This window comes from Myotis myotis, unplaced genomic scaffold (genome assembly GCF_014108235.1).
Source record: "Myotis myotis isolate mMyoMyo1 unplaced genomic scaffold, mMyoMyo1.p scaffold_m19_p_10, whole genome shotgun sequence".
Classification (NCBI taxonomy): Eukaryota; Metazoa; Chordata; class Mammalia; order Chiroptera; family Vespertilionidae; genus Myotis; species Myotis myotis.
The window spans coordinates 65,871,926-65,896,373 of NW_023416314.1; the positions used below are offsets into that span (position 1 = coordinate 65,871,926).

At 39.5% G+C, this 24,448-nt stretch overlaps 3 protein-coding genes across 4 annotated transcripts; all 3 read right to left on the reverse strand.

Annotated features, from left to right (window-relative positions):
* Positions 1-2,148: 2,148 nt before the first annotated feature.
* Positions 2,149-3,078, reverse strand: LOC118663998 (olfactory receptor 4C16-like). Its single transcript, XM_036323903.1, has one exon. The coding sequence runs from the start codon at positions 3,076-3,078 to the stop codon at positions 2,149-2,151; it is 930 nt and encodes a 309-aa protein (XP_036179796.1).
* Positions 3,079-10,607: 7,529 nt separating this feature from the next.
* LOC118663999 (olfactory receptor 4C11-like) lies at positions 10,608-14,345 on the reverse strand. Of its 2 annotated transcripts, none has more exons than XM_036323904.1 (2): positions 13,453-14,345; positions 10,608-10,641 (listed from the first exon to the last, which is right to left on the reverse strand). In XM_036323904.1, exons 1-2 carry the CDS (start codon positions 14,343-14,345, stop codon positions 10,608-10,610), a joined length of 927 nt encoding a protein of 308 aa, XP_036179797.1. The 2 variants fall into 2 exon arrangements, with proteins under 2 accessions (XP_036179797.1, XP_036179798.1); XM_036323905.1 differs by lacking the exon at positions 10,608-10,641 and adding an exon at positions 13,171-13,172 and having other exon boundaries at positions 13,445-14,345.
* An 8,479-nt stretch (positions 14,346-22,824) lies between these two features.
* Positions 22,825-23,830, reverse strand: LOC118664000 (olfactory receptor 4C15-like). The gene has a single exon (XM_036323906.1). The coding sequence runs from the start codon at positions 23,758-23,760 to the stop codon at positions 22,825-22,827; it is 936 nt and encodes a 311-aa protein (XP_036179799.1). The 5' UTR covers positions 23,761-23,830.
* Positions 23,831-24,448: the final 618 nt, after the last annotated feature.

Genomic DNA, 24,448 nt, shown 5'->3' on the forward strand with positions numbered 1-24,448 from the left:
TTTTATTATATAGGATAGAGGTCTGGTGCATGGGTGGGGGCTGGCTGGCCTGTCCTCAAGGAGGCCCCATATCGGGGCGGGTGGTCCCCAATGGGGGACATGGTCAGCCTGGGCAAAGGGCCGCGGGTGATTTGCATGCCAGCCATGCCCCTGGCTTTGTCAGGAAGGACATCTGGAAGACATCCAGTCTATCTGGTCGAATAAGCATATTACCATTTTATTAGTATAGATGTTGACGGTGCTCAGCTTTTTCTTAACATGCTTAAGGTCAGACTTAAATGTCCCTATTTCCACAAAGCCTTTCCTCATTATGTTGTCTTTCCTATAACTGCATTTCATACCCCAAGTTATCCCATCGCACTCCCAGTACCTAAATGACCTCACTTTCCATTTTCACAGGTTTACATTCTCACACAGAGAAATTATCATCTTTTTTTTCATGCTAAAGAAGTTCTAAATTTCCTAGTATGACAAAATTTAACACAGATTTAGTAATCTTAATATAATTTAGTAATTTATAAATAGAAGTGGAAGTTCCAAATTTAAAACAAATACTCATGTTGACTTTTCTATGTAGATAACAATGCAAATAAGAAAACATTGAAATCAGAAAGATTCTTAGTGATCATGTAATTAGAGACAATGATATTGACAGATGGTGACAAAAGGTGGTATCCATCTCTATTGCATTAATATATTTTTCATCCAAATATCTCAGTCTCTCTGAAGTTACTGTCTTTTCTGGATTATATTAAAACTCGCTAAAAATAATTCATACCTATGATGTAACTATTCTGCTTTAGCCTAAAATTCTTCCTCTGATTATAACATTTTTTGTCTTTAATTGGTTATTACTTTAAAATTCTCTACCATCAACTACTGTCTCCTTTACTTCTAATCCACATAAATATATCTACCTTAATTTGGGCCACTATGTGACAATCATAATAACTCAATGATATAAACAAGTTACCATAATTGGTATGATTAAGAGAAAACTTAGTACTTCCCCAAAATTCAAAGGGATCATTTTTGGAGGGAAAAAAAAAAAAGTAGTTTTTAGAAAAAGAATAATGAGTGCAACCTCCATAGCTAAAAGCTTTCAAAAAAAGAAAAAGTAAAAAAACTCCTTCAAAATGTGAACTTTCTCACCATGTTCTGTCACTGTACCAAAAGGATCTAGGTAAACATGAGAAAAATTTAAAATATTATCCCAAGAACTAAAGGGAGATTAACTAGATTATATAGATATTGTCCCTTAAAACATGAATATCCTACTATTATTTTAATAGAATGCTTTCTTCTGAGTCAGGAAGAACAAGCAAGTTGAAGGTCTATGCTCAGACATTTAGAACACAGTGTCTAATAAATGAGACACTAGGAAGAAGAGCCTGCTAAACGATGGACATAAGTACATAATATGTAAGTATAAACAGAACACTACAAGCCAACATGAAGCAGGGCAGGGAAAACACCAGGTCAAAATCACAGTGACAGTAGGCAGGCAAGAAAAGCAGGGAACAGTGATGACTGTTTGTTCCTGGGCTGTATCTTCTTCTACTTAAAATTGACTGGAGTCCTAGCTGGATAGCTCAGTTGGGTAGAGGTCATCCCCATACTGTAAGGTTGTGGGTTTGATACTCAGTCAGGGTACATAAAAGAATCAACCAATGGCCCAGCCAGCATGGCTCAGTGGTTGAGCCTCACAGTTCAATTCTTGTTCAGTGCACATGCCTAGGCTGCGGGCTTGATCCCCAGTGTGGGGCATGCAGGAGGCAGCCGATCAATGGTTCTCTCATCATTGATGTTTCTATCTTTTTCTCCCTCTCCCTTCCTCTCAAATCAATAAAAATATTTATTTTTAAAATAAATCAGCCAATGAATGCATAAATAAATGGAACAACAAATCAGTTTCTCTCTCTCTCTTTTACTCTCTCTCTAAATCAATAAATTAAAATAAAAAATATATAAATATAACTGACTTGACACCACCCAGTATATGTGTGCACATTGCCTTTCTTCCTGAAGAAATTAATTCTAATGCCCCAAATTAGCATTATATTAACTCCACAATAAGAAGATAATATTCTCTGTGGGCTTCCTCTAGATCGGTCCAAACTATGAAGAAAAATTTGCAAGTTCCAGTCATCATTTGTCATCTGAGACGAGCTTCCTGCTCCAGAACTTCCTCATGGCATTTTTCACCTCTGCATTCCTCAGTGTGTATATCAAAGGGTTGAGCAAAGGTGTTCCAAGTGTATAAAACACAGCTATCATCTTATCCAGGGGGTAAGTGGTCGCAGGGCGGGTGTATGTAAAAATGCAGGGACCAAAGAACAAGATGACCACGATGATGTGGGAGACGCAGGTGGAGAGGGCTTTTCTCCTCCCTTCAGCACTGTGGTTTCTCAGAGAACGCAAGATGACCCCATAGGAGAACATCAGCATGACAAAACTCACTGTGCAAATGGTCCCACTGTTGGACACCAAGAGAAGATTGATCACATAGGTGTCCGCACAAGCAAGTTGCAACAAGGGCTGCAATTCACAAAAATAGTGATCAATTACATTGGGGCCACAGAAAGGTAAACTCAAGGCCAGAAAAACCTGAACTAAAGAATGCACACAGGACCCCACCCAGGCCACAGCCACCAACACGCCACAGACCCGCTGACTCATGATGGTCATGTAGTGAAGGGGCTTACAGATAGCCACATAGCGGTCAAGGGCCATGAGGATCAGGATGAAGATCTCCAGGCAGCCAAAGAAATGGAATGAAAAGACTTGGACTATGCACTCATTGAAAGAGATAGTAGTATTCTTCAAAAGGGCGTCCACAATCATTCTAGGGGATACGGAGGTAGAGAAGCAGGTATCAGATAAGGACAAATGGAAAAGGAAGAAGTACATTGGACTCTCAAGTGTCCGGCTGGTCTTGATAGTAGTAATAATCAGAAAGTTCGCCAGCAACATCCCCAAATAAAAAAGCAAGAAAGTGCCAAACACTATTTTCTTCTTAATAGGATCCTGGGTCAATCCAAGCAGAATGAACTCAGTCACATTATTATTCAGCTGCATGATTTCATGAAAGAGGACAAGGGTGAGTGTAAAATATTTTATCTGCAAAAATAATAATGATAAAGGAATTAATTCATGACATAAAGTGTGATTTTATGAAATATCTTAAGAAAAATAAATATTCCTCATCATGGACATTGTAGCTGTGGTTTCTTATTATGTCATCTCAACTCTTTGAGCCTGAGTTTGTAATGACTACTTTATAGGGTCCTATGAGCCCCAAATAAGCTTGTGAATTTTGTACCTCCTATAGTACCCTTTAAGTACAACTCTCCCGTGGCAGCCTTTGGTGATCATTTTGTGAAAAATGAAATTCTCTCTCCAGTTCTCTAAAGGCTTGCTTTGCAGCTTTTCTTAAATTATTACATACTGTGCTGAAATTCAGTTAGCTTCCTTTTTGGAGTAAGAATCTTTGGAAACTACATATTCTCGGGATTATATTCTCCATCATGCCAAACCCAATGCCTTGTGCCATGTAGGTGCTTAGAGTGTCTTTACATTGAACTTTCTCTATTACCTCTTAAAATATCATATCTGATTGTTTTAGTACTATTCTAATTACAAAACACATTCACATCATTAATTTAATGTGGCCTCCTCCTACCTATTATGTATAGTAAACAGATAAACATGCTCCCAACTTATAAATAATTTTTTTAAAAAACCTGAGATCAACTTTAAATAAGTTAGTAAGTCAGCTCCACACCCTGGAGTAGAATTGCCCACACAGCCAAGTAAGACTTGGGGATTTGGACACCCAGAGAAAGGATTACCTTAAGCATCTGACGTGTTTTACATGAATCCTTGGCCTTGAAAGAATGCAGGGAGAGCTTTGACCCTGTTCCTATCTTCCCGTCACTGATGTTCGGTTTAGTGCTTGTCTTTGTGGATGACCATATTCACTATTTCCAGAGGTGCGTTAACACCTTTCATCATTGGGTTCTGAAAGGAACTTGTAACAAAAATGGGTAACAGTGATCTGGAGGCAAAACCACACTAGCAAAATAGAACATCTTCTAATAACTTACCTGAACTTTCCAAGCAAGTTTAGCCAACTTTAGAATAGCTAAGTATGTTGAAACCATGACCACGTGTTGGGTTGGAGATAATGGGGAAGAGCTTAAAGGAAATAAGCTGGGAAAAGGTGGAGAATAGATGAGGATGGAACACAGAGACTTTCATCCTAAAAGTCTGTTTTATTGCAGAGGCCACAGTGAGGATCAGTATTTTCCTTAAGGACTCTCTCTTAAACTACTCAACCCTCCCTGGCTCAGTTCTACTGCACTTCTATCTTAGGGAGAACCCCTATGCTCATTTTATTTCTATGCAAAATTTACCATTCTCTGTTGGAAAATTAATAGATTGTACCAAAATTCTTTATCCCTCAAATTCCAAGGTTAAAGAATGATAAAGTCTCCCTCCCATGCATATGACACATTACTTTTCACCTTCATTATAGTTTTTAACCTTCACATTGTCCTGGTTTCTCTAAACTTTCCATGAGAAGCAGTTGTTCAGCTTTTCATACTAAATCCCAAATGCACATCAACTGCAAATATGTTCTTATGATACAGTATTAGCAGCATGCAAAGCAGAATAATTCCAGACTGATTTACAATCTTCCATTTAAAGCTGTCACTTGGAGATGGAAGAGGTAGCATTCTCTAGCAGCTATGTCAGGCCCCTACCTCTATTAACAGTTTCTCTAACTTCTAACTAGACATATTCTCCTTTAACTTATAATACCCATAATGAGGATGTATCTTGCTCAGCTACTGAACATGAAAAGCATTGTAAACTTTTCTGCACTCTGCCATCTCAAAAAACTTTAATAAACCTTAGGCACGGATTTCATTTTTCTCTCCCCACACAATGATGGCTTTTCTCAGACCTAGTGCTCATAAAACATTTATTGAATTCAAAAGGTTGTGTTATATCAAAAACTTATTTTCATTCTACTTATTTACTACATTAACAATAAACTTTTTAAAACATGTTTTTTTTTTCCTGTCTCAGAGGAAGTACGAGCAGTATAAGACATATAGAAATATATTTTCAAATCATGTTGGATTGTTCTGTAATAATACTCCCCTGACTATAAAGATGTCAGTCATCTGACACTTACCTGTTAGAGTACTCTAAATCAGTGTCAAGTATGTCCATCCCTCTTGGAAAGCAGGAAGAAGAAACAACAGTGTCTTAGGTGAAAGAGGAAGTGGAACATCAAGAAACTACTCTGCTCCCATTGAGTGCCCTTAGCTGTCCCTCCATGCATTAGGAGACAAAAACTCTTCTTGTTTCTTATCATTTATTTTCACATATAATCCAGGGAAGGCAGTGTGGTGCCTGAAGCCAGAGGTTCAATTCTTACCCAATTTATCTGTATCATATTTGAAGAAAAAATTTAGAACACTAAAATAGAATGGTGTCCTGTGAGAGGAAGACAGTTTCTTTAAAGCAGAAACTTTCCCTTGTGCATTAAATATTATTAAAATATGTGATCTAGAAAGTTAGGTTTGAGGTATATGATTACGCCTCTATTAATAAAATGTATATTTATAATAATGTTTCCATCTATATCTACATACCTGTGTTAATTAAAGGTGACTTTCAGAGGTTCAGAGAGCCATGAAAATAAAGGATCTTAGAGTAGTACATGATATCATAAAGTTCTTCGTTCCCCAAAGTTTAGCCTGAGTTCAAAAGCCTAGCCAAGTAAAATACAATCTTCTGTTTGGAAAATGATCATGAGATGTATCATCTTTACTCTCTTATTGCTGTGTTGCCCCTCTATATAAATAGATGAACTTCCAGAATCTTGAGCCCCAAGTGGATCTGGTATCTTCCAATGGCAGACCTTGTCTGCAGGTACTTTTGCCTACAAGAAATTACTTAGAAGTGAAGAACTGAAAAAAAGACAGCCTAATTAAATGTAAATTTACCTTAACCCTATATTGTAATTTAATCATCCAATATGAGCATGTGGGGGGAGGGGAGATAAATAGGTGAGCACAGAGGATTCTTAGGGCAGTGAAACTGCTCTGTATGACACTGTAATGATGGATGTGTGTCATTATATACTAGTATTTGTCCAAACCCATAGAATGTATAGCACCAAGAGAGACCTCTAAGGTAAACTATGGACTTGGATGATTATGAGGTGCCAATGTGGGTTCCCTGAGGGTAACTAATGGACCACTCTGATAGGGGACATTGATGATGGGGGAGGCTATTCAGATTGGGGGGCACAGGGTTAATGGAAAATCTCTATACCTCCTGCTCAATTTTGCTGCTCAACCTAAAAATGCTCTAAAACATAGTCTTCGATTTAAAAAAATACAATATGATTTATTAGTTGATGTATAGACTTTTACACACAGATGCCAAATATTTCTCTAAGGTGTAATTTTGGGGGGTCATAAGCTATATTGAGGTGACGACAATAATGTATTCTTTAGGTCAGCCTTAGTTACAGATGTCTTGGACTCCAGCCTGCCTTTGGCTCATGAAGCAGGGAAGGGAAAAGTGTATTCCCTGACGTACATGGCAAACTGTGGTCAGCATCACCTTCCAACATGGTCTCTTGGTCTCCGAGGCTGATGCAATGCTTTAATTATGTAGAATGCTTGATGCCAAAACCACTTCCACACTAACAGGCACTTTTGTCTAACCACTCCCCAGTGATAACTTCTAGCAACCAATGGTTCTTGGCAAGAAGCTTTAGCAATAGATATTACCATTTAGCTACTGAAAATGGCTCCTACTAGCAGACACAATTCCCCAACAGAGTGAGAGAATTCTCTGAAGACATTACATCAGCCACCTTGAATGGCATCTTTATCTCTAGTACCTTGTCCATCATGAACTGTGGCTGAGGCCTCTTTCCTTTTCTCTCCATCCATGAGTGCATGCCAAAGAACATCTTCCTAAGATCACACTCCTCACCCTTCCACATTCTGAGTATAAGCACAGCACCAACTTCACATTCAAAATCTGTGGGTCCTTTTGAAGTTTCCATGGCACATACAGGTACCTTGTCAATGTATGGACAGTTGTTTCTCAAATTTGAGTATCTTGCAGAGGCTTTTAATAAAAATGTTGTGAAGGTAAGCTTTGACCTTGGTATTCAGCCAAAATTATTTATCAGCCTAAACTTCAGCATTTAAAAGGCTGAAGAGCCCAATGCCTACATTAGTGTCATTTCTGACCTCTCTGCCTGTCAGGGATATGATGGCATATGTTACAGTCATATCCAATCTGCAACTCCACAGTCCATGTATCCTGTTCTACCAATAAAGTGAATAAAGGATGACTAGGATGGTTAGTGATAAAGGACCACATGGCTAGAGGACTCTTTCCACCTTTCTTTTTACCTTTAAAATCCCAATAACTTCTTCTCTTTCCTCATTCTCAACCAATCTCTTTCTACTTCACAAAGACACCTTGGAACAATCAGAAAAGAATTTCTACAAACTTGCATCACATCCTCTGTCCACCCTCCAGCATTTGTGGCCACATATTCAGACTCCCTGCCTGTTGTGGTAGAATCTTGATCCCTATAAGCTAGCTGTTCTGCGACCTAAACGCAACACTCCTCTTGGAAAAGTTGCTATGGAGAGAATTCTCCCTTCTCTGCAGAGGAGAGATTATTTGACTTGAGCACCACCCCATTGGAAGATCAACTACTTTTGCCATTAATTTTTCCCCTTCATAGTAAAATATGTTGGAAGAATTTGATATTTTTTCTTATTTATTATACTAGAGGCCCAATGCATGAATTCGTGCACCAGGGGGGTTCCTCAGCCTGGCCTGCGGGATCGGGCCAAAACCAGCTCTCTGACATCCCCTGAGGGGGTCCCAGATTGCAAGAGGGTGCAGACCAGGCTGAGGGACCCCACCGATGCACAATAGGGGCCAGGGAGGGACGCAGAAGGTTGGCCAACTGGGGAGGGATTGCGGGAGGGCTCCAGGGCGTGTCCAGCCTGTCTTGATCAGCTGGACCCCAGCAGCAAACTAACCTACTGGTCGGAGCATCTACCTCCTGGTGTTCAGTGCACATCACAGCGACTAGTCGACTGTCTGCCCCCTGGTGATCAGTGCACGTAATAGCAAGTGGTTGAGTGGCCTTAGCATATCATTAGCATATTACACTTTGACTGGTTGAACCGATGACCAGGTGATGGGACACTTAGCATATTAGACTTTTATTACATAGGATTATTTTTCAATTATGGTTTATATTCAACATTATTTTGTGTTAGTTTCTGGTGCACAGGACAGCGGATAGACATTCATATAGGTTACAAAGTGTTCCCTCCTATAATTCAAGTACCCACCTACCATCACAGGTAGTTACTACACTATTGATCCTCTGGCCATTCAAGATTCCTGTCCTCCAAGTCCATTCTAAACCAATACCAGGCAGGTTTCTCCACCACTCCACCCTAACAAACTTCCTGTGAATATTGCAAATGACCTCTACATTACTGAATCCAATGGCCAGTTCTCAGCCATCATCTTACTAGATCAGCATTAGATTTACATAACATTCTTACTTTCTGGACATTCTTTATTCACTCAGCTTCCAACATACCTTCTCTTGGTTTTCCTCCTATTTCACAGGTCACTCCTTATTCTCCTTTCTTGATTCAGGTTCTTCTCTCTGACTTGTTAAGATTGTTCTATACCAGTCTCAGTCCTAGGTTCTCTTCTTTTCCTCTGTCCGTGCATATTGCCTCAGTAAATGCATCCAATCCCATGACCTTAAATGGCAGAGAACTGCTGAAGACCCACAAATGTATATCTGCATCCCAGACCATGCTCCCTAACTCCAGACTCATATAACTAACTGCCTGTCCAAATATCCACTTTGTTGTCTAATCAACATATCAAATTCAGAATATATAAAAAACTGAACACCTGCTTAAAACCCCTCAACCTTCACACCACCATGACCACCATGCTCCTTTCCCGGTTCATGGCAATTCCATCCTGTCCATTTCTAAGGCCAAAAGTCCTTTTAAGTCACTCTTCACTTCTTTCTTCACACAATCTGACACTAAATTCTGCTGGTTCTAACTTGAAAATACATCCAGAAGCCAGCATTCCTTGCTATTTTTACCAACACCAAATAGTTTTTACCTAGAGCATTGAAATTAACCTATAACATTCAGCAAAATGTTCCTCTGTGAAAATGCAATGTAAATACTTGTCAGAGAAACATGTAAAGATTTTCTAAGTGGGATATTTTATGCTAAATTCTCACTATACCATCCTTTTCACAAAAGCTCTGCATGTCTCCCACCTCCCTCTCAACTCTGAATCTGTTGAAGGTTATTAATGCTAAAGTAGGACACTGCTGGGTGACTGCAGTTCTAAGAACTGCTTTGCCTGTCAGATTTTTGAGCTATTACACTTGCTTCCAGGAATTCCAATTCCTGCAGAATATTATAAGCAATATTTAAACTATTTAAAATGACAAAAGCTGAGTTAGTGCCGAAAATGTGAAGTAGGAGAAATTAGAATCCTATATAATAAAAGGCTAATATGTAAATAGACTGAACAGTGGAACAACTGGAACAACCGAACAACCGGTCACTATGATGTGCGCTGACCACGAGGGGGCGTGCATGGAACATGGCAGGCGCCGGCCACAGCACGATGGTGGAGCAGGTGAGCAGTGGCTCCAGACAAAGGTGGGGCACCGGTCACTGTCATCAGGGTGAGCCTCTGGTGATTACTGAAAATTCTTTGCTCCCGTGCGCCGTGGCCCCCCTTCCCCCGGCTCTCGCACCTGCTGCCGGCACCAGCCCCACTCACACCCACTGCCAGCACCAGAGCCACCGCTCACACCCACAGCCAGCGTGGGAGCCGCCGCTCACACCCACTGCTGGCACCCAGTGCCAGTCCTGATAGCTGTGCGCAATCAGGGGGTGCAAGCTGCGGCTGCTGGCCACGATCTCCCCTGAGGGCTCCTCCACTTCCCCCTGCTCCTAAGGGGCAATCAGGGCAGCAGTCACCACTTGCACCCATTGATGACACAAGTCCCACTAGCATCCGCTGCTGGCACCAGCCCCAATCGTTCCGTGCCATCAGTGGGTGCAAGCGGGGCTGGCACCATCAGCATGTGGGAGTGGCAGCAGTAGGCAGAGAGGGGGCTGGGAGTGCAGAGGATGGGCCAAGACCCACCCCTGTGCCCACCACACCCTCACGGCCCACAGTTCCTTTCAAGGTGCACAAATTCATGCACTGGGCCCCTAGTAAGAATATAAGATTCCTAACTTCTTTTCATCATCTAACAGTCATGTCCTGCCTAGGAGGCTTTGAAATTTTCTCTGTTCACAAGGTAAGGTTAAAATGTAAAAACCTTTGTCCATCAATGTGTCTTTTTTTTATTTCTACTTTTATTTTTATCTTTATTGCTGAAAATATTACAGATGTCTCCCTTTTTCCCCTATTGATCCCCCTCCACCACATTCCCACCCACCCCCATGAAATGTGTCTTTTATATGAGTAGAAACAAATGTTTCTCAAATGAGAACATACAATCCCTTTCTAAATAAAAATAATCTTGAAGTCCAGCATCAACACAAATTATTTATGAATTAACATTTCTTATATAACAGGCTCTCAAAGCTAAAATTTTGACTAAATACAATAGCTGTGAAGTTACAAAGTATGTCCAAATCATGTGTGCCTCTCTCCAAACCAAAGGAAATGATAAACATAAGTATCCTACAAAGGATATAAACCAGGTCAGAGTGTAAAGTGGGAGAGTGGTTTTGAGAATAGCTTAGGGGAAATCACCCCAAAGTGTGTGTGTGTGTGTGTGTGTGTGATGGAGGGGGATTTCAGAGTGCTATTCTGAGAACCTAGCATGTTCCTCCATATTGCTAGCCCAAGGGACTGAAACTCTAGGCAGAAAGAGAGACTGGCTGACTTACAGGTGGATTCAGGTGATATCCACTAGGTGGCTAGTGGATATCAGCCTACATCAGCAGTGTTTCTACATTAATAGCATTCCTAGGGCAGAGATACATGATCCTTTCCCTGTGGAATGCTATAGAGGAGTCATAGGAGGTCTTCTAGGAACCAGCCCAATAGGGCCACTTGAAATTCCAAGTACAGTATTTTGAAGATAACCACTGGCTTTCTAAGAACTAAGCAAGAAGTCAACAGAAATCATAACAGACATTTTCCTCCTATGTCAATGTTACTAGGATTAAAAGACCTACAAAAGGTCCCCAAAAGGAAGGGCAATAAAAAGCTTTCAACATTTGCCAGGCAGCCCAGTAACAGTAAGCCACTTGTTAAGATACCTGGTCAAGTAAGACCTTAATATCCCCTGACTGCTTCTCCCACCTTCTCTAATTGATCTCATATCTAAAATCTAAGGGAATCTGGGCTCTATATTACCTAATAATGAGAAGAAAATTTCTGAAGCTTTCTGAGTTTTCACTTAGGCACAGATAAATATTTCCTTACACCATAATAAATTTGAAGGAATAATGAGAGATAAAAATTAAAGTTTTATTTTGAGTATGTCTTGGTTACTCAAGAACCAATTGCACTTAAATATAATATTCATACAAACAGATTCAACTGCTTTCAAAACAGAACTGTAAGACCTAAAATTAGGAAAACTGTTCACTCGGAAGAAGTATGAAATTAAATTTCCACTGGTGAATATGGTATTGAGAGCTCTGACAAATGTCCCATCTGGGACTCAAATTTTTATTCTGCCACCGCTTGTCTAAACCAGGACTATTGGGAAACTTTGGTGAACATAACATTATGTCCTCAATTGATGGAAATGCTTTACAGACTTGTGAGTTCATTGTGTTCCTTTCTCATTAGCCCATATGACTAAAAATAATACTTTCTGGTGCCAATTTGATGGTAATTATAAACTTGAGTGCTGAAATGGCATGGCAGTACTTGATTAGGAGGTAGAGGTGGAGGTGGTAGTGGTGGTGGTGTGTGTGAATTATACATATAGATTATGTTCTCCTCAAAAATGAAAACACACATTTTATTTTTATTTCAATTAATTTTATATCTTTTTTAATATATATTTATTATTTTCAGAGAGGAAGGAAGAGGGAGAGAGAGATAGAAACATCAATGATGAGAGAAAATCATTGATGATAGAGAATCATTGATCGGCTGCCTCCTGCACACCCCCTACTAGGATTGAGCCTGCAACCTGGGCATGTGCTCTTGACCGGTATTGAACCCGGGACCCTTCAGTTGGCAGGCTGATGCTCTATCCACTGAGCCAAACTGACTAGGGTGAAAATACGCATTTGAAAACATTCTTATATAAAAGACCAGAGTTAAGAAATAGTAGACCTGACTTTTGATCCCAGATCCTTCCAAAAAATCTGATTTTTCAGTTTTGAGATAGAAGAAGAAAAAAGCTTCATTCCTGTCTTTCCTGGTACCCAAATAAACTTAATAACCCAGGAAAATCAATGATAGAGGAATATCTTGAGATTTCATTTTTCCTTCAAATGTTCACATACTCAAAAAATGACGCTCAAGAAGGAAGGAAGATAAAGCTCCTTCTCTCCCATCTGAACAAAATCTCCACTTTCCTTTCTTCTTTTCTCTCTTTTCATCATGCATTGCTCTCTGTCCTCCCTTCCCCGCTGTACCCTTCCTCTGCATATTCCTGCTGCCAAACTCTCTTACTGTCTCTTTCTCTCCTTTGTGAAGAGCAGTGTGAAGACCCCAAAGAGCAACTGACTGGCTAGTATTGCCTATCTCATCCAAATATAACATTCCTCCCTTGCTCACCACTCACAAAATTAATTTTGAGAGATTTTCCAGGGACATTCTAGGTTCTCACTGATGTTTCTAGCTTTCATTGGAGTTAGAGGGTTCACCAATGTAGATACCCCCAGGGAAGTAGGCTCAGGCACAGATTTCCAGAGCAGCATTTTCTCAGACATGTTCTCTAATCTTCAGGTTGTCAAGACAGAAATCTTGACTCTGCAAGTGTCCAGACATTCATTAGAACAAGAATGAAACCTATAAAAAAAATGGTGCATACACACAGAGACTTACTATGTCATTAGTCAGTACTTTTCTTTCTGAAGAAAAATTTGTATACCAAACCAAATTACCTACTGAGTATGGTCAGATGTTGATAGAATTCAAGTAAGGATCAGCATAGATTGTTCAAAATAATTATGGGCTTTAAGTAGTAATCATATTCTAATGCAATTTTCTCAGATTTCTTAATTGTTTATTTCCCAACAAGAATATTTTGCCTTTCCTATCCATGAAACAAAACTAAGCTGTTAAGGCAGTAAACATTAGAATCCCCATACATCATTTATCAACTGGAGTCATCCTTTGCTACACCATAATTTTTTCATGGCATTTTTCACTTCTGCATTCCTCAATGAATAGATAAGAGGGTTGAGCAAGGGTGTCCCAATTGTATAAAACACAGCCACCATCTTGTCTATTGGAAATGTGGTCGGTGGGCGTGTGTATATGAATATACATGGGCCAAAAAATATGACAACCACAATAAAGTGGGAGGTGCATGTGGAAAGGGCTTTTTGCCTTCCTTCTGCACTGTGGTTTCTCAGAGAGTACAAGATGACACCATAGGAGATAAGCAGGATTATAAAACTCACCATGCAAATGGCCCCACTATTAGAAACAACTAGCAAATTTATCACGTAAGTATCCATGCAGGCAAGTTTCAACAAGGGCTGCAAGTCACAGAAATAGTGGTCAATCACATTGGGGCCACAGAAAGGCAAGTGCAAAGCTAGTACTATTTGTGCTGAAGAGTGGATACAAGATCCCACCCAAGCCAGAATCACCAGCACACCACAGACTCGCTGGCTCATGATGGTTGTGTACCGCAGAGGCTTACAAATGGCGACATAGCGATCAAAGGCCATGAGGAGGAGCACGAAGATCTCCATGCAGCCAAAGAAATGGGCTGCAAAGACCTGAGTCATGCACTCATTGTAGGAGATGGTCTTCTTCTGAGAAAGGGCGTTCACAATCAATCTGGGGGCTGTGGTTGTGGAGAAGCAGGCATCAGCAAAGGACAGATAGAACAGGAAGAAGTACATGGGACTGTCAAGGGTCCTGCTTGTTTTAATAGTCACTACAATGAGAAAGTTCCCCATCAGTGTCACAAGGTAAAGAATCAGGAAGACCCCAAATATTGCTTTCTGCTTTCCTGCATCCTGTGTCAACCCAAACAAAATGAACTCAATCACACTATTATTCATCACCATACTAGTAGCTGAAGAAGGTAAGGTGCAGTTGACGCAGGTTTAATCTGCAGAGAGAAGAAAAGACATTGTCATGTTGAGAAGATTAGTGAGCTGAACTCAATTCCTTGTTTCTGCTCCATCCTGTTACCTCCAACTGCCTTTAATCCCCCATGAATCTTTGTAAATCTGTGATGTCCAGGCCTCTCCCAGATCTACCTGTTGTTCAGAAACGTATCACATTGGACCAAAGTGTCTGCATTTGGGGAATAAAACAAATAAATGTCCTTTAAAAAGTTTGAGTCCTACCAAGACTGAGAACTGCACAATTTTTACTTTCCTTGGGCAAGTGACTTACCCTCTTTGAAATTCAGCCTTCCTGTGAAAAAAGAGAGGGCAAATACTTGCCCTGCCTTATTCCAAGTTTTCCTAAAATTTGGAATATGCGTATGTAACCCATACATATGCATACACATACACATGCATATTTCATGAGTTTGAAATCTGATCGACACTATTCCAATATAATTATTGTTCAGTTCTCTCATTTTTGTGTCCATTATCCCAGAACTCTTCGGGACACTGGTGAAATGTCTTTTATTTTAACAGTCTTTTACCGATGCCTCTTGTGTAGAAGATGCCAGCTTCACCAACTGTCTTGATATAACAAATGTCTGGACAATTCTTTGAAGTGGCATAACTTGGGAAACTTTTTTTCCTGCTTTTTCTTTTCTTCTGTTAATCCTCACCCCAGGATATTTTTCCATTGATTTTTAGAGAGAGTGGAAGGGAGGAGGAGAGATACAGAGAAAAAAATATCAATGTGAGAGTGACACACATCCTGACTAGGGCCAGGGATCGAGCCTGTAACCTAGGTAGCAACCTAAGCACGTGCCCTTGACCAGAATAGAACCCGGGACCCTTTAGTCCACAGGCCAGAGCTCTCTCCACTGAGCCAAACCAGCTAGGGTGGGGAACTACTCTTTATTTACTCTACTCTTGAACTTATCCCATTAGAATATTGAGCCTCTCTGCTGATGAATTTGACCTGACATAAAATTTCTAATATGCCTATAATCTAAGTAGTGTTTTTACTCGTATATATTACTCTTTACTGTGAATCCCCTTTGATAAAGAGTCCAGCCCTAGCTGATTTGGCTCAGTGGATAGAGCTTCAGTCTGCAGACTGAAAGGTTCTGGTTCGATTCCCATCAAGGGCACATACCTCAGTTGCAGGCTCCTCTCTGGCCTGGTCCCTAGTCAGAGGGCAAGTAGGAGGCAACCAATCAATGTGTTTCTCTCACACCGATACTTCTCTCTGTCTTCCCCTCTCTCTTCCACTCTCTCTAAAAATGAATGGAAAAATATCCTTGGGCAAGGACTAGAATAAGAAAGAAGATGATTCCATAATCCCAATAAACAATTTTATGATGGTTTTATATCAAGCCCTTATTCATCACATATATAGTTTATATGATTAAAAACATCATATAATATTTTGTGTTTTCATGTTGGCTTAGAATTGTTTTAATATTTCTTACCATGCTATTATATTTTCCACAGTTAATTGTCAATTTAATTATGTTAAAATGTATACATTTGTCCATTTAGATACTTATTTTGCTTCCAGTTGTCACTCATAAATAACAATTTTATAAACAACTTTAGAATAATTTCCCAAGTATGATATTGCTACCCCAAATGCTAGAGATTATCATTGCTATTGATGAGAATTAAATTTTTCAGTATCTTATACCTTTTCATTAACTATATTTTTACTATAGAATAAACCATGATGATGATAAAATATTTAAAGAAGAATATAAAAAGAAAATATTAAAATCTCCCAAAATTATTTGGAACTATAATCTTGGTCTCCAAAAATAACTCCTTTTGGTTTTTTGTATGTCTTTCAGAAAATTTCTATAAAGTTATTTGCATGTGTTTATTTATATGTCCTTTTTTTATGGAAGTATGGCCAATATTTGATTTTGATTATTTTATAGAAAAGCTAGTGGTGCACAAGCAAAAAAGAAAAACAACAACAACAGAACAAAAAAAAACAAAAGCAGGTTATCTCATATCTTGACATTATCTTATTATCTGACTGACTTAGTTAATAGGCATTTTTATTATATTTATATAAATTTTTATTAGCAGACATATTTAATATTTTAATCCTTTTTCCTTTGAAGAATGTTTTACCTTTTGTCAGCTCACTTTTTGTGATCTTGATTACCTGGTAAAGATATTAATCTAGAAAAATCACTTATTTCTTGGTCTGCGGGCGTCCCAAAAATGATGGCACAGTGGCTCTGACTTGTCACCTCTTTTCTTAAAGAAGTATCAGAGTGCTCGCTCCCAATTAGTTTCAGAGGGGCACAGCAAGATTATACATCCCCCTCAGTAGGGTCCTCTGCTGTCATCATCAGTGCTGTTAAGACTTCGTATTTTAGAGCAGTTTTAGGTTCACAGCAAAATTGAGAGACAGCTACAGAGATTACCCATATGGTCCCTGCCTCCACACACACATGCCTCCAAGCTCACACCACTATCAACATCCCCGCCAGAGTGGCGCATCTACTATAATTGATGGATCTACAATGACACATCACAATCACCCAAAATCCATAGTTTATCTTGGGACTCACCAGGGTGGTGTACATTCTGATCTGGATAAATGTGTAATGATATGGGTCCATCATTATAAAAACCTACAGGGTATTTTTCACTGTCCTAAAAACAGAGTCATTTTTATATTCACAGAACATAGAACATAATTCCTTTCACACAATACCTAATACTGGTACTCGATAAATTCTAAATAAAATGTATCACACAAATTAAAAGAAGGAAATAACACTTTGAGTGAGTTTTCTATGTGAGTTTTCAATGTTAGATTTATTAGCTCATACATACCAGTCAGACCGATATTTCATAAACATCAGTATTACAAATGGCCAATCCTAGAATTCTTTAAGCAAATCCTCACATGGGTCCTCTCTCTTTCTAAACAGAGAGAAAGGACACCGTTTCAGATATGCCCTCTTCTCCTTACTCTTTTTGTCCTCTCCTCCTTCTTACCTCCAAGTCACCTCTTGAAAATAAAAGGCTTTAAAAATATAATGCATCATGAATGTAATAAAATGGTTACTATGGTTTTCAAATGCAGTGGCTGAAATACTGACCATGGCTTTCAGAGCCCTCTAACTCTTGCCATCTCTTGCTTCCCACTTTTTTCCCCAGTATTTCTCCTTATGCATGTTTCAGCCAAGCCTGACACTGCCCAGACCATCTGTTCTCTGAATGTTCTATTTCCCACAGTGGCCAGCAGACCTCACTCAGATATAACCTCCCTTTCCATCGCTACCTGCATACAGAGTGCCTAGCTAAAATGCCATCTTCTCAGCAAAACATTTCCTGGTTTTACCAGTTGAATCACTTTTTTGCTAATGGCCTTCCAATGTTAAAGTGTGTGTGTGTGTGTGTGTGTGTGTGTGTGTGTGTGTGTGTTGAATCATGTGATCCTAATTGTAGCCCTTCCCTCACTTTTGCTTTAATGTCTTTTGTTCATTTGATTTTACAACATCCCATAAGGCAAGTTCACGTTGTCCTATTTTGTGAACTTTGGGCTAAGCTGGGAGGCAGAGGTTAGCAGACAGCAGTCAGAAAGGAGCCAGGTTCAGAACTCAAGCTTTTGTGTTCCATGGCAATTCCTTGACAACCTGCAAACTTCAGGACGGGGCAGAGAAATCAGCATTTTATATGGATATGTGAAAACTGATAGTGAGGAGGGGATAGAGAGGGAAGAGAATGATGGCAGGAATCAAAGCCAAAAGGGGGAAATGCGCATGTGGGGAAACGAAGGAGGAAGGGGGAACTCAGGGCTGAGACAGAAGAAAGAAAACCCACAGTGCAAAGCGAGCATAAACCCATGTTAGAGATAAAGAGTAATTTGCCCTAGGATTTCACTAGACAATTTTGCTTTGCTCTCTCCCACTCCTCATATTACCCCTTTCTCCAACCCCAGAAAGAGGATGTGATTTTGGGCTGTAAGTGGGGTGACAGTGGGTCCAATATTATCATTAATATTAGAACAATTGACATCATAGTATTATAGAATCAGAGTATCGATCAGTATCAATGCATACTGATTGCCTATTATCAGTATGCACCTCTATGATTTTCCTGTCCCTACGCTTTGCAAGTCAGAAATCTGCAGGTATAAGATACTACACCTCTACTCCCTTCGATGTACCCCGTTTGCAGTAAGAATCGGGCCTAAGACAGTGCTGCCTCAAACAGAAGCCAGGGAAAGCTTGGGAGCCCTGGTGTGTCCGAATCTCCTCATCACCCTCAGGAACATATTCCTGGAACTCCAGGTTTTCCAAGAGACAGAACTGCATGATGGCAACTGCCCTAAAACCCAGTCCTGAGTGGGAGGCAAGTAAAGGGGAATGGTGCAGTTTCCCAATGGCTTGAAGACTCACCTTTAAAAAAAGAGGTGATATCCAACAGAGAGCTCATAGTTTTCACTCTTCCAGTTCTGACCTATTTTACGTGTGTTTGCAACATGCAAATTGTACTTCAAATGGATCTGCTTGGCTTTCTGTTGCAGGATCTATGGGGAGGGGACATAGTCCATGGATGGCCAACTCTTCCTAGAAAATGTGAACTAGACTCTCCAAAAGGGTCTGGAACACCAGCAGAGTTTCTTACTTCTACTCTTAGAACTTCTGAGAATAAAAAGGAAATATTCCCACTACTCTGTGGTAGAAACCTCTCTAACGCCAGGTCTAGGGCTCCAAAACAGTCCCCTGCAGAGCACATGAATTAAAGAATTCTTTTTCCTTCGTGAGATATTTATAGGTATTTCATCAAAGTTCACAAATGCGAGCCTCTGGAGAGATGAGGACTCCACCCTTCCCACCCAAACCTGACGGATGGCTCAGTGAGTTAATCAGCTCAATCAATCCTGGATCACAGCAAACCATGGGGCCAATTCATCCCAAACAAGGCTGTCAGTGGACAGATCCTGTCCTCAGAGCTCCCCTCCCCTCCTACTCTGCCCTAAGGGACTCTTCCCATTTCAGTTATCAAATGCTCCACCCATGCACCTGCTCTAAGGAAAAACCATGCTTTCTAAGTCACATTGAGGCATAGACTACTAAAAGTTACCAAAGGCTCTGTCCTTCAAGTCAAATTTTTTCTAATGGCAGACAAAGCTCTGAGCCCAGGAGAAGGTTCAAACAGATGAGATATAATTGACTTCTAGCTCCATCATTTGTTTCTTGACTATAGTCAAGTTTCTTCTCCAAGTCTCCTATTCTAGAAAATGTTATCATTAGAAATAATAATTATGAAAAATCACAATGATATTGATAAAAATATAAATAATTACGATGAAAACTATTCATTAAAAGTTCTAGCATTTCTAAAATAATGTGAAGTAAGTAAATCAGTAGGTAAAGGAAGGAAGAAGAAAGAGAAAATGAAAAAAAACTTTTTTACATATTTTTATTTATAAATTGATTTCTTATGTATAATTTATATACAATAGACACACTATTTTAAGAGAATAGGAAATGAGTTTAGACAAATGTATACACATGTATAACTGTCACCACATGGTAGGAGTTTACCGATTTCATTCTTCTATTCAAAGAAGCAGATTTTAGCATTTTGTGTTCTCTTCACATTTATATATTTGTTTGTCTTCTGCTCTTTATTCTTTGGTTTTATTTTTATTTTTAATAGTCAATGTTTTTATTTAGCACAATGCTAGCAGTTGCCATCTTTCCTATTTTCTGTTTTCTTAATTAAATTTATGGAGGTGACATTGGTTAATAAGGTTATATAGGTTTCTTTTTTATAGACACAGAATTTATTTTTTAACCAAATAAGTGGCATAGTGAATTTTTTTTTAATAAATTTATTGGTGTGACATTGGTCAACATAATCATATAGGTTTTAGGTGTGGGGTTCTCTGAATAAGATTATATAGGTTTCAAGTGTACATTTCTATGACACATCGTCTGTATATCACATTGTGTGACCACCAATCAAAGCCAAATCATCTGTCACCATATATTTGACCTCCTTTACCCTTTACACCTGACCCCTTACCCTCTACTCTGGTAGCCACCATACTGTTGTTTGTGTCTATGAGTTTCAGTTTTATATCCCACATGTCAGTGAAATCATATGGTTCTTAACTTTTTCTGTCTTATTTCATAGCATGTTATTCCCAACGTCCATCCATGTAATTGGCAGTATTTCATCTTTTCATTTGGTTTTATTATACAGTTCCTTCTGAGAATATGAAGGCAGTCTGTTCCAAGTCTCCCAGCTTCTGGTGGTATGCTGGCAACCTTTGGAGTTCCATGGCTTGTAGATTCATCACCCCAATTTCCACCTTCATCTTCAAATGGCATTTCCCTTGTGTGCATGTGTCTCTGTGTCCAAATTTCCCCATTTATAAAGACACCTTTCGTATTGGATTAGGACTCCTCCCAATGACCGTATCTTAAATTGATGGTCACATTCACAGACATTGGGAGTTGGACTTCAACATCTTTTGTGGGGATGCAATTCAATCCATAGCAAAAAGTGCTAGTCAAAAATTCATAATTTCCCAATTCCACACTCCAGAAGTAACTGTTAGTCCCTTACATATTCTTCCAGATTTTCCTATGTAAAAAACTGGATCATTTTCCATCATTTCTAAAATTACAGCAATATGGCACAGATTCCTAATAAAACTCTAAATTGGAGCATAATCTGATTTACTTAGCTAATAAATTTAAAGTTATAGTGTACTTTTATTACTAATTTAGCACAATGTTTTTTTTATATTTTTACTTCTTACACGTCATCTGTTTGAATTATGTGTGATAAACTAGAGATGTTATAATAATTACAAGCTCTGATTGGCAGTTATAATTATCTATGATGACTATAAAATGAATAATGAAGTAATTATTACTTAATTTCAATAGTTTAAGGTCCTAATAAAAGACAAACAACAACAGGAGGGAGTTTTTGCTATGAAAACAGGAAGAGTGAGCAAAATATCATAAGAGGAGAAACATATATCAGTTCAGGGAAACATGGAGATGATCTCCATAAAAATTACACTATTATTAGAACAAAAAGTTGTAAGAGGTAAAAGTATGGACAGATATTGGGCAATCATGAAAGCCAGGTCATGCAATTTTATTTTGTTTTATTTTGCATAAGCAAAGAGAAGATTTGGGAACATGAAAAAACAGGAAAGCAGGTCTTGACAAAATGTATGTATTGGGTCAGACCACCACCACCTCAGAGTTTTGTCATTGGATTCAATCATTATTTCCTAACACTCTTGCACTATCCTAACTCTCTCATCTGAGTGACATCCCAGTAATAGAGAATGCTGTTTTCCCTTCTTTAATTCTTACTTTTACCTGCTGAAATCTAAAATGGTCCAAATATATTTGATACTAAAAAAAACTTCCTTTTTTTCCAGATAGACATCTTCCTCTATTTCCTATTCACCTATATTACTGAGTGTTATTAAATATATATTTAATTGAATAACACAATCCTAGATTATATATTATTCTTATATAATCTTATTCAAACAATTTTCACTTTCGTTATTTTATTTGACCTGCACATTACTTTGCAAGGTAAGTATGCCTCGTTCTTTCAATGTACAAAGTTTGACCTGTTATACAGGAAGTTTTCTAAGCACTCTAAAATTAGAGTGGGGTGCTACTAGATAGCCTCTCTCTCTCTAGCATTCACCACTCATGTCACATAAAACATCCAGCCCTGATCACACAGATTGCACCCTAGAAAAGAGAAATCCTGAGCCCTCCTAGAAGGATGCCAATGGATGCCTACATTTTCTGTTCTGATTCCAAAATCAATACTGTAAACTGCATAGTGAGGCAAATATCAAAGTAGAAAATAGATACCTAAATGAATAATAGAAAGAAGAGGAAAGAGAAGAAAATGACACTGAAGGTAGAGCAGGGGAGAGGAGAGTGAGAATGAGCAGACCCAAGGAAAGAAGAGTCAGGGGGTAGAATACAGAAAGACAGAGAGAGGGGAGAAGATATATATAGGAGGATAGTTTGATCCAAGATTTCATCACAGAATTCAGCTTCTTTCTCCATGACCCACTGTAATATCACTAACCCAAAACCAAATATGGGGTAGAGCAAGGGTTCCCAAGGATCTTGAAAAACCCAGCTGTGGAATAAGTACTGCTTTATCTTATATTCTGTCCAGATTCTCTTCAAGTGAAGGGGCTTCCCCCAAGACAGAAAATTCTGCCAAGCTGGCCTCAATGCCATGCACGGTTCATTGGCCCCTCTGTGAGCAGAGATGCTTTTGAGAGTGCTGAGGCCAGTAAAGGCTTAGGGACCCTGGAACACTCTGATCCTTCATTGCTGGAAACTCAGCAGCTCCATCCCACCTGCAAGTCACACTGAGTGTAGATGCCATCATATCAGTCTTATCTTTCATTGCAAACCACCATCATTCTAGTCCACACTTTCCCCATGGCATTTTTCACTTCCTTATTTCTGAAGGTATAAATCAAAGGATTGAGCAAGGGCGTTAGGATGGTGTAAAATATTGCCACCATTTTGTCAAAGGAGAAAGCAGATGGGGGTCGGGCATACACAAATATGCATGGGACAAAGAACAAAACCACAACAGCAATGTGAGATCCGCAGGTGGAGAGAGCTTTCCACTGCCCTTCAGCACTGTGGGTTCTCAGAGAGAACAAGATGGCACCATAGGATATAAGCAACAAAGAGAAGATGATGACGCAGATAAACCCACTGTTGGCCACCACCAAAAGGCCAAAAACGTGAGTGTCAGTGCAGGCCAGCTCTAGTAATGGGTACAAGTCACACATGAAATGATCAATAACGTTGGGGCCACAGAAGGGCAGCTGGAAAGTAAAGAGAATTTGTATCGTGGAATGCAGGAAGCCCCCCGTCCAGGCCACCCCCATCAGAATGCCGCACAGCCTCCAGGTCATGATAGAAGAGTAATGCAAGGGCTTGCAGATGGCCACATAGCGGTCATAGGCCATGACTATGAGGACAATCACCTCCACCCCAGCAAAGAAGTGTTCAGCAAAGAGCTGGGTCATGCAGCCTTCAAAGGAGATGGTCTTTCTCTCATAGAGAGAGTCCACGATCATCTTTGGGGCAATGACGGTGGAGAAGCAGGCATCCAGGAAAGACAGGAAAGCCAAGAAGAAGTACATGGGGGAGCCCAGGAGTGCTGGGCTGCAGCTGATGGTCACCACAATTAGCAGGTTGCCCCCAACAGTTGCAATGTAGCCAAACAAAAATATAACAAATGCCATCTTCTGAACATTGGGATTCTGTGAAAGCCCCAGGAGGACGAACTCAGTTACAAAGCTTTGGTTTTGCATGATTCCCAAGGAAAAGCTAAATGCTACCAGATAAAATCTGCAATTATGAGAACAAGTTCACCTGGGACCAGTTTATGATACCATCATAACACAGTCATCAAGTTGGTGCATCTATATGAAAAGCTGATCATGTGCTTCTGTCGTAATTGAGAACACAAAATTAGAAATTTGTTAAAGGTGGTAGTGGAAGGTCAGACAGAATTCAGCAGGAGATAAACTATTAAATACTTCAAAATGGATAGAGCTTTAATATAGGAGAAGGGAGGTATTCACATATGGTAGGGATGAAACACCGTTTTTATCTCAGCTGCCAGCTCTGATCATTTCATAGTGGTTTCCCAGAGGGAATTGTTGAGGAAGATTCTGAAGCTGCATCCAAATTCTAAGGACAGAGAACTGTCACTCATTGGTCATTGGTGTGGAATGCAAGCAGGGATGATTTGCATGCCACCCCTGATCAGGAAACTACTGTATCTACAAAGAGAAGAAGAAATAACCCCCAGTTTATGAGGCACTTGAAAAATCATAACTACATTTCCAATTAGTTTTTATTTATTTTCATTGTTGAGAGTATTACAGATGTCTTGGGCCTTTAAGATGAATTAGTTCATTCCCTAGAAAAAAAAGAAAGATCTGTGTAAAAGTGCCTACTCTATACTTACACGTAACAAGCAAGCATGTAGGGAGT

What these genes read in the sequence shown, in the direction of transcription:
- LOC118663998 (XM_036323903.1), bottom strand. Translation starts at nt 3,078, where the DNA reads ATGCAGCTGAATAATAATGTGACTGAGTTCATTCTGCTTGGATTGACC.
- LOC118663999 (XM_036323904.1), bottom strand. Translation starts at nt 14,345, where the DNA reads ATGGTGATGAATAATAGTGTGATTGAGTTCATTTTGTTTGGGTTGACA. An exon ending in GTGAAAAATGCCATGAAAAA is followed by an intron (nt 10,642 to 13,452) that starts ATTATGGTGTAG and finishes TTCAAGATTATT; the next exon opens with TTTATTTAGAAAGGGATTGT.
- LOC118664000 (XM_036323906.1), bottom strand. Translation starts at nt 23,760, where the DNA reads ATGCAAAACCAAAGCTTTGTAACTGAGTTCGTCCTCCTGGGGCTTTCA.